The 13,355-nt window shown below is 45.2% G+C and overlaps 1 protein-coding gene across 1 annotated transcript; it reads right to left on the bottom strand.

The window, feature by feature from the left end:
* Positions 1-6,932: 6,932 nt before the first annotated feature.
* LOC131275954 (granzyme H-like) lies at positions 6,933-10,616 on the bottom strand. The gene is made up of 5 exons (XM_058287756.2): positions 10,562-10,616; positions 8,760-8,907; positions 8,168-8,303; positions 7,714-7,971; positions 6,933-7,086 (listed from the first exon to the last, which is right to left on the bottom strand). The coding sequence occupies exons 1-5, from the start codon at positions 10,614-10,616 to the stop codon at positions 6,943-6,945; spliced, it is 741 nt and encodes a 246-aa protein (XP_058143739.1). The 3' UTR covers positions 6,933-6,942.
* Between the last annotated feature and the right edge of the window lie 2,739 nt (positions 10,617-13,355).

The raw sequence follows: 13,355 nt of genomic DNA, 5'->3' as shown, positions 1-13,355 counted from the left end.
GGTGATAAATGTTCTGAGATCTTTCATTGCTTGTGCGAAGTCCTGCCCCCGTTCCTGATTTTCAGTTTGTTGATTGGATTCAGCCATGTTTTCCTGATTACTGGTTTGGTTTGTAGATTTTTGTTGCTGTCTTGTCAACATTTTTTCTTGACGGGTTTAATCAGTTCCTTAGCTTCTTTGTCTAGTCTTGGAGATTAATTAGCTGTTGTTTTTGCGTAAGTGTTATATATTCTCTTTGTCACTTTGTTCTTCTTATTCCAATTTCTTATTGCTAGTTAAGCTCACTTTAAAGGAAAGTATTAGTGCTGGGGAAAGTCAATTGTGTAAGGAAGGAAAAAGTGTGAAGTAGTATTGGTGATATATGTTTACAAAGCAACAATATGAGTTCTGGGAGGATGGAGGTTAGATCATGTAAATTGTGTAGAGTTATAGTAGTAGGAAAGTACCTATAATGAGGTAGACGACTGAATATGGGAGGAATGTGGTACGTACTAAGAGGCTATTGTTTTCGTGAGAGAGCGAAAGAGAAAAGAAAGGTAATAGTTTCAGGGACGAATACCAGATGGAAAACTAAACAAAGGTATTAGAAATTAAGTGTTAGACACTTTGTGGATCAAAGAAAGGGAGATGGAATATAGGAGAGATAGCAGATGGTGGAGGATATCAAGTTGTAGGGGAAAGGGGATAGTGTAGATAGGCTAAATCTATTCACAGAGAAATGAGGCAGTGGAGGGTGAGGAAACCCAGCAAATGTGAGGTATTTCCTGTAGGACCTCTTGTATTGTTAAGGTAAAATAGTATAAGAAGAATATTGGGGACAAGAAAGAGAGGATTGAAAAAAAAAAAAAAAAAGAACAACAAGAACAACAAAAAATAAAAAATAAAAAAACAAACAAACAAACAAAAAAAAACCAAAGAACATAAACCCCGCCGCCAGGCTTGGCTGGGCTCGCCTGGGCCCAGCTGGGCTCGGCTTTCCCGCCCGCCGCCTGGCGCGGCGCAGCGCGGCTCGGCTCTCCCGCTCGCCGCCCAGCGCGGTGCGGCTGGGCTCGGCCGAGTTCAGCTGGGCTCCGCCCCCCTGCCCACCGCGGCTCAGCCGGGCTCGGCCGGACTCGGCTACCCTGGCCGCCGCCCGCCGGGGCTCCACGCGGTGCTAGCTGCCTCGGCTCCACCTACCCAAGGAGGGAATCCTCCACACGTAGCTGGGATCTCCGTGTATATTTCACAGATGGATCCTCTCTGTTACCTTCCCTCCAAATCGATGTCCAGACACCTCCGGACCAGGAAAATTCCCGAAACAGCCCGTCCCAAAGAGTCTCCGATGCCTCCCAGCCAATTCCCCCCAGGAGCTAGTAACCGGGAAGTTCACTCAGCCGCCATCTTGCCTCCCCCTCCTCATATTTTTTAATGTAACATTTAAAAGAAAATAAAGAAGGAAAAAAAACCATGTCATACTGTTAACGTGAGTGGAGCCAGCAGTACACACCACTACCAAAATGCAAACTCTCTTTCTCTACTTTTGGAAGGGATGGAAGACATGAGTAGGCAGTTCTCAGCTCAGTTTTCATATCTTGGTTGCCTGGTGAGCCCAGGATCTCTCTCTTTCAGGAGGTACCTGAAGAATGGTTGGAAGGCTCCTTAGGAAAGAAACTGGGAAGTCTTTATGAAGGAAATTTTTATATGACCTCTGAGAAGCTAAACAGAAGACTCCTATCTCAAGCATTCCCTTTGATGGGATTCTTTACCTCATCTGGTCACTCAAATCTTTATTCTTGAAGGGTCTTAGTGGCTCTACCTTTACTGGGTTACAGTAAGCCTCTATTGACCTTCACTAATAGACATGAAAATACAAAGAGAGAAGTCAGTGAATCCCACTTTCCCTTGGTATCATGCATCAGTCACCTAAGCTGTACTGTATTAATAACATACTTAACCTGTCTGTCAATTCCTTTAAAGAGGATCGAAGACCACCAGATTAGCAGAGCCCAAGATTGTGGAGACATAAGGAAAATCTCAAACTGTGGGTTATTGGGTATAATAATGGGAGTGGGCATTCCTGCTGACATGCCTTTATTTCTGGAATTATGTATTCTATATATAGGAAAAACTAAGCCATATATATATTCACTGATGCTTTAAAGCATTTACTACTACATTCTGTAGGACACCATCCTGATATCAGAGATTGTTATTTTGAGTCTTCAGTAGGCCAGCTGTTTCTGAGTGATGTGGTATATAAACCTATTTTGGCTAAAGCATAGTACCAAGACAGAAAATATAAGTTATTCTAAAGTATACAAAGAGGGTGCTGACAGAAGTATAATAGTGAGAGAGAAGGGCAGATGGATATCAATACATGTTCCCTGAAATGAATCAGCAAGATCTTGCCATTCTTTATGGTCCATCCCCTCCACAAGCTGACTCGGCAGTTCTCACCCTGGCTGGGTTGGGACCTGACTCTTCTCTTTGGTCTTGGGGAAATGCGAGGTAATGGAATGAGTATTTGTGATACAGGCAATTCTATCCCTACTGTCAGTGAGGTCATCACAATATTTTATGCAAGGGAAGATTGTTTCCTCCAAAAGGGGGAGGGAGTATATTTTCAACAACAAGGAAATGTGAAGAAAGCAGCATGGTTCTGGTAGTACCTGTTTTGATTCCACTGCAATGTTCTCAGGAGAAGATTTCAGCTCACCAAAGAAAGGTGTTTCGAGCACTTGTTAAGAATGGCTGCCAGAGGAGCCCAGAGACTTTCTTTCCAGTGAAATCTGAGCAGAAGTTGTTCTCCTGTGCAGTGATGCCAAGAAGTCCTCACAGTGTGGTTGGTCTCTTGCTGACCTGGTGGTCAGGAGCCCAGGGCTCCTGTTGGGCTCTTCCTACCTCTGTGGTACCTTTAGCCAGTCACTATCTCTTCATGTTACTGGTGTCCTCATCTCTCACAGGAGGATGTGAGCTTACAACAGTGGCTTTCAAACTTATTTTAAATCACAGAACCATTTCCTCTAGTAAATATCATACCTAAACTGATTATGCATGTGGTTAAACAATTTTTAAAATATTGTTTATTTGTTTTGCTTTCTATATTTTCCCTTTCTGTCTTTACTAATTAAGGAACCAGGTCTTTACCATGGTTTAGATGCAGAAGTATTTTTTCATCCCCAAATCATAAACTGTGTGACAACCACTGCTCTTCTATTGTCAAAGTGTGCAAGATCAATAAGAGATTGGGTTGCAGCATGTTTTGTGGAAAGTAATCCATGAACGCTCATTTCTTTTGAGGGCTTCATGGAACCAAAGCGAGATATTTTCTCCATGTCATAAAATTGTGTAGTGTTGTGCGTAGTGGAGTAAGGGGTGCATTAAGCCAGAACTGGGACAGAGTATCAGCTCCCAGGCAGTGCACCACAATAGTAGCAAAATTTCTGAGGGATGGCTGCTGGGTGTGTCTAGGAGATCCATATTCAGTAAAAAGTCACATTACTCCATGTGTGGGAACCAAGCCAAGAACATCCCAACATTGAGAGATCAAGGCTGTATTGGGAACTTTGGATCTAACAGGAAACCTGAAGGCCTAAAGATTAGAAGTGTTTCAACATTTCTCCTGACCACCCTGTTTCTGGTTTGATTCTGCATATGCACGAGCATGCAGTAATGCCTAGGATTTTATGTTTCTGGCCAGTCCAATTTGACATGTGTTTACTGTCAGATTCTATTTGCTTTCAGGCAAATTAATAATGAGGGTTTTCCTACAATTTAAATCTGTGCAATGACATTCATTCCTGCTACCTTTCTTTTAAATTTTTACATACTCTCTTACCCTACCTGTTGTAACCTCGAATATGCTTTCTTGCTCTGCAAATTTGCTGTTCTTGTCATGACTTATAAGTGATATCATGCAATTTTTGTGCATCATGTGCCTTGTTTATTTCCACTGAGTGTAATGTGTTCAAGGTTCTCCCATGTTGCATCATGTCCCATTAGTTCATTTTTTCTATGGAATATTGTTATCCATTCATTTGTTAATGGACCCTTGTAGTGTTTTCACTTTTTGGGTGTTGTGAATATTGCTGCTATAATCATTGTTTTACTAAGGAAGTGTTTTAGTGTATTCAGTTTCTTAGGTATATATGTAAAATAGAATTGTCAGGTCATGTGGTAATTCTGAATTTATCATTGCTTTCCATAGTGGATGCACGTTGATTTTACGTTCAAACTAACAATGCACTAGAGTTCCAGTTTTTACATATTTCTTTATCGATTATTTTTTCCCACTAATAAAAAAAATTAGCTATCCTTGTGGCTGTGAAGTGGTATTCCTCTGTGGTTTTGATTTGTCTTTCCCTAATATATGCCTGCTACTTATAAAAAATATATATGACTCTCTTAGATATGGCACCAATGCATGAGCAACAAAAGAAAAAAGTAACTTAATTTGACTTCCTAAAATTAAAACTTTTGTGCATCCAAGGATATTATCAAGAAGGTGAAAAGACAACTGAGAGGATGGGAGAAAATATCTGAAAATTATATATCTGAGAAGGGTTTACTATAATATCCAGAATATGCAAAGAGCTCTTATAACTCCATAACAAACAGAAAAATAATGCAATTAAGAAATAGGCCAAGGACTTGAATAGATATTTTTTCCAAATGGCCAATAAGTACATGAAAAGATGATCAAAATCATGAGCCATTAGGGAAATGCAAACCAAAACCAAAATCAGGTATCACTTCATACTCATAAGGATGGCTATTAACAACCAAAAAGAAAGGAAAATAACAACTGTTGGTGAGGATGCAGAGAAATAGTAACCCTTGTACAACGCTTTTTGGAATGTAAAATTCCATTGTGCAGCCACAATGGAAGACAGTTTCATGTATCCTCAGAAAGTTAAACATAGAATTACCACATGACCACTCCAAGGTATATACACAAAAGATTGGAAGCAGGGACTTGAACAGATATTTATAAGCCAATGTTAATAGCCGCATTATTAACAATAGCTAAAAGGTGGAAGCAAAGTAAGAGTCCATTAACAGATGAACAGATAAACAAAATGTGCTATATGCAGGCAGTGGAATATTATCCAGCCATAAGAAGGAATGAAGTTCTGATATATGCTGCAACACAGATGAAGTTTGAAGACAACATGTTGAGTGAAATCAGCTGGACACAAAAGGCCAAATAGTGCATGATTTCAAATATATGAAATATCTAGAATAGGCAAATTCATAGAGACTGAAAGTAGATTATAAGTTATTAGGGGCTGAGTGGCAGGTGGAAATGGGCAATTATTGCTTAACGGGTTCAGAGTTTCTGTTCTGGTCTTGGAAAAGATTCAATAAAGGATGGCGGTGATGGGAACACAATACTATGAAAGTAATTAATATACTGAATTGTACACATGAAAGTGGTTAATATGGAAACTTTTGCACTGTATATATGTTAACAAAATAAAAATTTAAAACTAGGCTGCCCGGGGTGCCATCCTCCTCCCCACCTGCTGCCCTCTACCCTCAGTGGAAAGGTTGTCCTAGTGTACACCCTTGGAAACTTCTTGTCTAGAAACTAAAGTCATTTCCAAACACCATATGCTGCTGTTCTAGGGTCACATGTGATAATATTGATACAAACATACCACAATAAAAATAAAACACATTTTATTCTTGAGGATTTCCTTATAAACCTATTTCATGTGGATTGTCTAGAGAAGGGCAAAGGACTTAGACAATTCAGGTAATGTCCTCAATGCTGTCATTTTCATCAGTTACAGACGATAGAACCTGTTATGTTCACTGTAGGTCCCCAATGCCTGGCACTTAGTAGGTGCTCAGTGAGTATTTGTTGATTAATAGGAATAACTGTGCTTTCCAGCCCATTGCAGAGAGGAGCTCTTTCTAACTCAAAAGGTGAATACAGCCCCGGTGGTCAGCAGGGTGTCTGAGCCTGGAGGCCAGCAGTGACCAAGAGCGCCAGGCCAAACGGGGCCCAGGCTGCTGAGTGACCAGGTGGCCAGTGGTGCCTGAGCTCATGGGGACACTCGGCTCACTGTGGGGACTGAGGTGTCCCTGCCGAGGTGAAAGACGGGCCAAGGTTCTGGAGTAGACCCTGCCAGCCTGCCCTGCACGGCCCTGCTGGTGCCGGCACAGGCCTGGCCCTCTGAGGCCCCTCTCTGCCTGGGCTGGGGCTGGGCCGGCAGCCCGTGGCGAGGCCCCGCTGGAATCCCATGGGCTCTGGGCAGCGTGGTGGAAGGCCCAGCTCAGATCAGTGTGGTCTGGAGCAGACAGGAGTTGATGGAGGCTGAAACTCCTAGTGAAGCAGGAGAGAAAAGGCAGCCAGGAGGCTGGAGACTGTGTGGACTCTGGACTCAGAGCATGGCCGAGCAGGGCAGGGAAGGAAGCAAGGCTGAGATGAGAATGAAGAAGCATATCGAGGACCCCATCCCCAAGGTGTCAGATTCCCAGGCTGGGGAGCGTATAGCCCTGCTCATGGGAGTCCCTCCCCATTGGGGTGGGCACATGTACTTGATGGGCCCCTGAAATCCAGGACCTGTCCTGCTATCCCATTGCTCTCCAGATATCTAAAGGAAAGGGGATTAGAAGCTCACCTGGAGCCCCAGAACCAGAGAGGTTTTTGTTTTCTCCCGTGGGCTCTCAGCTTCCTGGCTCTCAGTCCTGCAGAGGGGCAGGCCTGGAGTGGGTAAGAAGGAGGTGGGCACCAACCTTGAGATGTAGGGAAGGTGGTGGGAGAAGGGGCAGATGAGGAAGCAGAAAGTAGAGCCGAATGGGGTCATGGCACAGTGTGAACGTGGATCAGTGAATACACAAGAGACCAGCTCTTTCTGTTCACATAAGGGACATTTATTCAGGTGCTGGTCCCTCTCTCTGTGTAATTCTGGACTTGGTTCCAGAGGAAATGTGGGCTGGGGGTGACTGCTGCTGTTAGAGCTTCTTCATTGTTTCCTTTATCCAGGGCAGGAAACGTGAGACTTTGGTGAAGACCCGTGGAGGTTTCCCAACTTTATTCCCATATGAGACAATGCCCTGGGCCACGTTGTTACAGACAAGGGGCCCCCCAGAGTCCCCCTGAGGACAGAAAGGGGAAGGACTGAGTCATTGTCCTCCTGGTTGTGCTGCCCCACGCCCACCCCAGGAGCCCCCAGCTCTGGAGAAGGCCACCTGGCTTGGTCTCCAGGGTGGGACGTGAGGTCAGGGCACACCTGTGTGGACGGCTCGGCTACAAGCTCTGACCCTGGGCTGGGCGGGCCCCTCCCCTCCACAGGGCTGAGCATCCTCCCCCTGTGAAGGTGCTGTGGGAACTTGGGTCCAGGCACTGCTTAGGGACACAGAAGCAGGCAAGAGGGGCTGGAACCCAGCTCAGAGGATGAGTCCACTCACCAAGGTAGGTGCTGCTCTGAGGGGGTGCCCACTTTTAATTGCCCCACCCCAAGGGGCCACTATGTCCAATAACTGTGCCCAGGGGAAGGGTCAGGTGTTGCAAATTCATCCCCTGAGGGGCACGTTTCTCCGTATCCCCCTGTATGCTGGCAGAAGCACTAGTTGCTCCCCAGCGCTGGCTGCTCTCATCTAAGTTTCCAAGGAAAAGGTCCACAGCCTTGTGGGTGAAGAGTCCTAGTTGCCCGGGTCTCCAGATTCCAGATCTGCCCCAACAATCCTCACCCTAGAGACAAGCATGTGGATGGTAGAACTCACCTGAAAGGAAGCCTTGTTTTTCTTTGGTTCCCCCACGCAAATCTGAGTGCCATTGTTATAAAGGTTGGGATAGGTGGATTGGCAAACCCGATCTTCCTGCACAGTCAGCTGTACCTCTTGCAGTTTGGTGGTTGAAATACCCACTGCGACCCGCCCCCAGCCGGCCACACTGCACACCTGGCCTGGTCGCACCTGGGCCTGGCTCCTGGGCAACCTGAGGGGGCGCACAGCTGCAGTCCGTTTGGCCTTTCTCTCCAGCTGCAGGGGGAGGCAAGAAAGTCCGGGGCAGTCCTGGACACCCTGAAGAGGCTGCCCTTTCTCTTCTTTGATACCCTGAGGCACTAGAGCTAGTCAGGTAGCCAAGATGGAAAAGTGGGAGGAGATGGGAGTCCCAGTGGGTAGAGAAATTTGCTGGATCCAGGAGAGCAAGGGCCAATATCCAGGTGTGCCTTACCTGCAGTAACATGATGTCATTAGAGAGTGTTTTCCTATCATAGTCTGGGTGGGGGATGGGTTCTTTCACAGGGATGCGCTGCTGGGTCTTTTCCTGCTCATTGACATTGTGGGCCCCCAGGGTTACATTTATTGGGCTGCACAGAGGAGAGAGTGGAGGATTTGATAGACAGGAGATACAGACCAGGACCCTGGGATGTGGGCAGCCTATGGCAGGGCAGGTGCAGCTGAAGGATACTGCGTGGCCAGGAGGGTCCTTGGGCTGCATCCTCTACTCTTTGGAAGCCCAGGTGGGATTCTGGAGCTGATGGCACCTGGTCCCATGGTTTTCAGAGATCCATTACCCCCAGAAGAAGAAATGACGTAATGTTAGTTAGCACTTAGAACCTAACCAGCTCCAAATACACTAGGACCGGTCTTTCTTTCTTCAGCAAAACCTTTGGCGCTGACCTTCCTCTCTCCCCACAAAATCAACTGTCCTCTTCCTCACCCTCCAAGGAGCTGCTCTGGCCCTGCATTGCTAAGAGCCCAGGAATGCAGGGATGGGGCCCCTGGAGCATCCCCAGGGGGAAGTGGCCTTTTTCTGCTCCTACCTCCCAAGGCAGTGAGCAGCTGTCAGCACGAAGTTCTCTTGGATCAGGGAACCACCACAGAATTTCTTCTGCCCCTTAGCCCAGTACACAATATATGCCATGTAGGGGCGTGAGTGGGGCTTGGCCTCATGTCCCCCGATGATCTTCCCTGAAAGAAAATTTTGTTCTGCTTGTGGACACCCACTGATTCTAGCAGGCAGGCATCTGTGTGGTGGCTCCAGAAGGGCTGGTCCTTTGGGAACCCAGGATGGCCTGTGGCTGCAGGCTGGCAGGGCCTCTGCATCTTCCCCTGAGAAGGGAAGAGCAGCAGTTCTTGATCTGTAAATCTTTCTTCTACACATAGTTGGAGGCAAGTGTAACTGTTTTAGGAATGGAAGCACTAGAGTCTCCTGAGAATTCCTTTTTGACTTTAGAAGTGCTATTTTAAGTGGAGTTCATTTGGTTGAGGTGAGTTTCTAAGACCCCCTCCAAATCCTGTTACGTCTAAGATGGTGCTGCTTTCTAATGCCTTGGATGTAAGATTGTAGTGTCCTATTTCCTAGAGCACATAACACAGTGGGTGCCCAGTAAATGCTCAGTGGCTGCATGAAGCCATGGCTCCCAAGTAGCCTCAGGATGAGGGTTGTGGGGTAATGCTGGTGGGAATCTGGAAAGTAGAGAAGTTGGGGGCTGCCAAAGACAGTGGTCTACCTCACAAGAGGCCGCTGCGAAGACTGGGAAGAAAAGCAGTGTTGGAGAAGTGGACAAAGGGGCCCTGGGATCCAGCAGAGGTAAAAACATCATCATGGGGACCATGATCCCACCAGTTATTTTGGTCAGCTGAGGTTTAGGATTCCCTCTGAAGCAGAGGGGGTAATGGTGTACCTGTGTATTCCCAACCACAGAAGTTAGGTCCATGCTGCCTCTCCACATGATTAAATTAAAAAAAAAAAATTGTGATAAATTAAAACTTACCAATACTTGCAAAAATAACACAAAACCAATAGGGAGAACTCCAATGTACCCCCTACCCAATTACTCATATTTGCCAACTTTTAACATTTTACTACAGTTGTATCATTCTATCTATCTATCTATCTATCTATCTACTCTGTATCAATCTATCTATGCCATTATCTCTATTTTCTAAACATTTGAGAATAAGTTGCATATATCATCGTCCTTGTGCACATAATACTTCCATGTATATTTAGTTAAAACAAAGATATTTACTTATGTAACCTCATTAAGTACAGTTACCAAGTTCAAGAAATTTGACATTGATATAAAGTATACAGTTTATATTCTACTTTTTAAATCATCCCAATACTGTCCTTTTAGACATTTTCTCCTCCATTGTTATATCCAGACAGAACCATGAATTGCATTTATTTGTCATTGTCTCTTTAGTCCTCCTTCTCTCTCTTTTTTTAAGAATTGTGGAAAGATATATACAACAAAATTTCCCATTTCAGCCACTCCCAAGCATATAATGTAGTGTCTCCAGGGGAATTTTAACATTTTCTCTTTCTCAGTTTCCTGCCCTCTGTGATGAATTTTTAGGAAAATCCCGCTTTCCAGATGACAAGGGTAGGGCCTGGGGAAGGGATAGTACCCACTGCCTCTTCTTAAGGAGAGCCCTGTGCCCTGCCTTTCCTGCCGATTATCCATCCAGCATCACACTAGGGGATCTAGGGTGGACCTGGAGCTGGGGTTCAGAACATTCCTGGTAGATAGATGCACCAGAAATGTGCAGAAGGGGCAGGAGATCTGTGCCCCTTGTGGGATGGGATCAGTTTCTGAGGGTGTGGACCCTCACTCACCTGCGTCTGCCCCAGGGGTCAAGAGAAAGACCAACAGGAACAGGAGTGGCTGCATCTTCTCAGGCCGGTGACCAGGTCAGAGCTGGTGGTGTTTCTTCTTGCTGTCTTTTATCCCTCAGGAGAGGAAGGAGGTGTTGGTGAGCTCAGAAACCTTGCGTTTCCCTCTGGTTTTGTGGTACTTTATTACTGAAGGCTTTCTATGAAAGCTGTCCTTGAGCCCCTCTCCACCACCTATGCCTGATGACATTCTCTGGGTGATCGTGTGAGAACCACACAGTCACCACGTCCGTATTCATAGCAGACGACCCAGAGCAGACAGCTTGTTCCAGCACAGGGTGGGAGCCCAAGTGTACAAGGTGCAGAATATAAGACGTGGCATAGCCAGTAGAGGTCCCAGAGCCCTAGAAACCTGAGCTCTAGTCCTAGTGATGGAGACATCAGTACTTTCATTTCCATACTGCTAAGTCCATCAGGAGCTTAGGAGAAGTGTATTTAGGTTCTTCTCTGTGCTAGGACCAAGCATATTGAAGATGTGTGGAGGAGACAGAAACAGCGAGCAAGTTATAGTGCGGGCCATGGATGCATAAGGCAGTGACAGAATGTGGCCACTGTCTACTAATCCCATGTAGCAATCCACCCATAATTATAGTGTAATTCCTTGGAGATTTTTAACATCTTTTATTTAATTGCAAATGCTCATAATTAAAGAGAAAATCACTCAATGTTTTTAACAGAAAAAGTCCTGCACTTGTCTTTTGTTGGCCTAAGTTAATGAATCACACTGGCCCAAGAGGTTGAGTCTCCTGAATGACATAAGCCCAGGTCATTCCTTCTGTGGGTAGACTAGGGCCAGCCCCACCCAATCACATGAATAAGAATGGAAAGGCCTGGATCCCAAGTTTGCTAAATTGCTGATACCATGTTCAAGTGGGAAAGCATGGAGGGCATACAGAGGCTAATAATGGTCCTTTTAGTATTTTCTGTTTTCTGCCCAGAAAGCCACACTTCTGATAATAATAAATAATAATAAACCCACAGTAGACATCTGCTAAACAAACATGCTGATGATCTCACTGTATTAAATATAAGGATTGCTGTTTCTACACAGCCCAAGCCCCAATCTGTTAAAAGAACAACTAAGTGATTATCTGAGTGATTAGATTCTGGTGATTTTTATTTTTCATCTTTATATTTTCTGTATTTTACAATTGTTAAATGAGGAATGTTATGTATCAAAATATATAATTACAGCTTAAAATTGTCCCTTTCAGCAATTAACCAACTACATTTATCAAATCTCTGCTTTTTAGAATTTAGCTTGCTGAGTAGTAGATATTTTTTTTCTTTTTCTTTTATTTTTTTAATTCATTTTTAAAAAATATTACATTCAAAAAATATGAGGTCCCCATTCACCCCCACCGCCCCCACCCCACCACTCCCCCCACAGCACACTCTCCCCCATCATCATGACACATCCGTTGCATCTGGTGAGTACATCTCAGGGCACCGCTGCACCTCATGGTCAGTGGTCCACATCATAGCCCATACTCTCCCACATTCCATCCAGTGGGCCATGGGAGGATCTACAATGTCTGGTAATTGTCCCTGCAGCACCACCCAGGACAACACCAAGTCCCGAAAATGCCTCCACATCTCATCTCTTCCTCCCATTCCCTCACCCAGCAGCCACCATGGCCACTTTTTCCACACCAATGCCACATTTTCTCGATTACTAACCACAATAGTTCATGAATAGAATATCAATAAGTCCACTCTAATCCTTACTGTATTCCTCCTTCCTGTGGACCTTGGATTGGTTGTGTCCATTCCACATCTATGTCAAGAGAGGGCTTAGATTCCACATGGATACTAGATGCAATCCTCCTGCTTTCAGTTGTAGGCACTCTTGGCTCCATGGTGTGGTGGTTGACATTCTTCAACTCCAGGTTAGCTGAGTGGGGTAAGTCCAATAAACCAGAGTGTAGGAGCTGAAGTCTGTTGAGGCTCAGGGCCTGGCTATCATATTGTCAGTCCAGAGATTCAGATCCCCTAGATATATCTTAAACCCCAGCACCAACTACAATTCCAGTAAAGTAACAGGAAAGGCTTGTGAAAAGAGATCACATCTGAGTCTAGCACCATCACACAGAAACACCAACTCCAAAGAAGGGCCAACTGACATGGCACTGAACTCCATCTGCCATGACCATAAAACCTGTGGGTCTCTTTAGCCCTCAAAAGAACCAATACCTGGGGTTGTATTTACTTTATCTGTCTCTGAGACTCTGCTCAGATGTGCATAAGGGCAATCCTTTTGACAACCTCCAGACTCTTTTTTAGAGACTCATAGCCATATAAACTCATTTGTCCTTTCCATCTCCCCCTTAATTTAGGTCAAAAAGCATTTTTAACTCCTGTTATTATATGTAGACAGGGATATCCTGCTGGTCCACGTTGAACCTTTAATTCAAGGTCATTTTCTAGTTACGTCATCAGCTGGTACTTGGTAGTGATCCCTCGGCGCCAGGGAGGCTCATCCCCGGGTGTCATGTCCCACGCTGGGGGGAAGGCAGTGCATTTATATGCTGAGTTTGGCTTCGAGACCGGCCACATTTGAGTAACACGGAGGCCGTCAGGAGGGAACTCTTAGGCACAGTGCTGCTCTAGGCCTTGTTCTTATTTCAGGTGTATAGACTCACAAGCATAGTCATTAGTATCAGGGGCTCACTGTTGGACTCTCATTCCTTCCTGGTCCTTGCCGTTGCCCCTGGGGGACTGCCGCTGCTCCCCTATG

Source organism: Dasypus novemcinctus, chromosome 3 (genome assembly GCF_030445035.2).
Source record: "Dasypus novemcinctus isolate mDasNov1 chromosome 3, mDasNov1.1.hap2, whole genome shotgun sequence".
Lineage (NCBI taxonomy): Eukaryota > Metazoa > Chordata > Mammalia > Cingulata > Dasypodidae > Dasypus > Dasypus novemcinctus.
Note: the sequence above shows the minus strand (reverse complement) of the source record. Positions and strands in the feature narration are given on the sequence as shown.

Excerpts from the sequence above, each read along its gene's own strand:
- LOC131275954 (XM_058287756.2), bottom strand. The coding sequence starts at position 10,616 with ATGCAGCCACTCCTGTTCCTGTTGGTCTTTCTCTTGACCCCTGGGGCA. Across the intron at positions 8,304-8,759 it reads GCTGCTCACTGCCTTGGGAG|CCCAATAAATGTAACCCTGG; the intron begins GTAGGAGCAGAA and ends TCCTCTGTGCAG. Across the intron at positions 7,087-7,713 it reads AAAACAAGGCTTCCTTTCAG|GGGGACTCTGGGGGGCCCCT; the intron begins GTGAGTTCTACC and ends TTCTGTCCTCAG.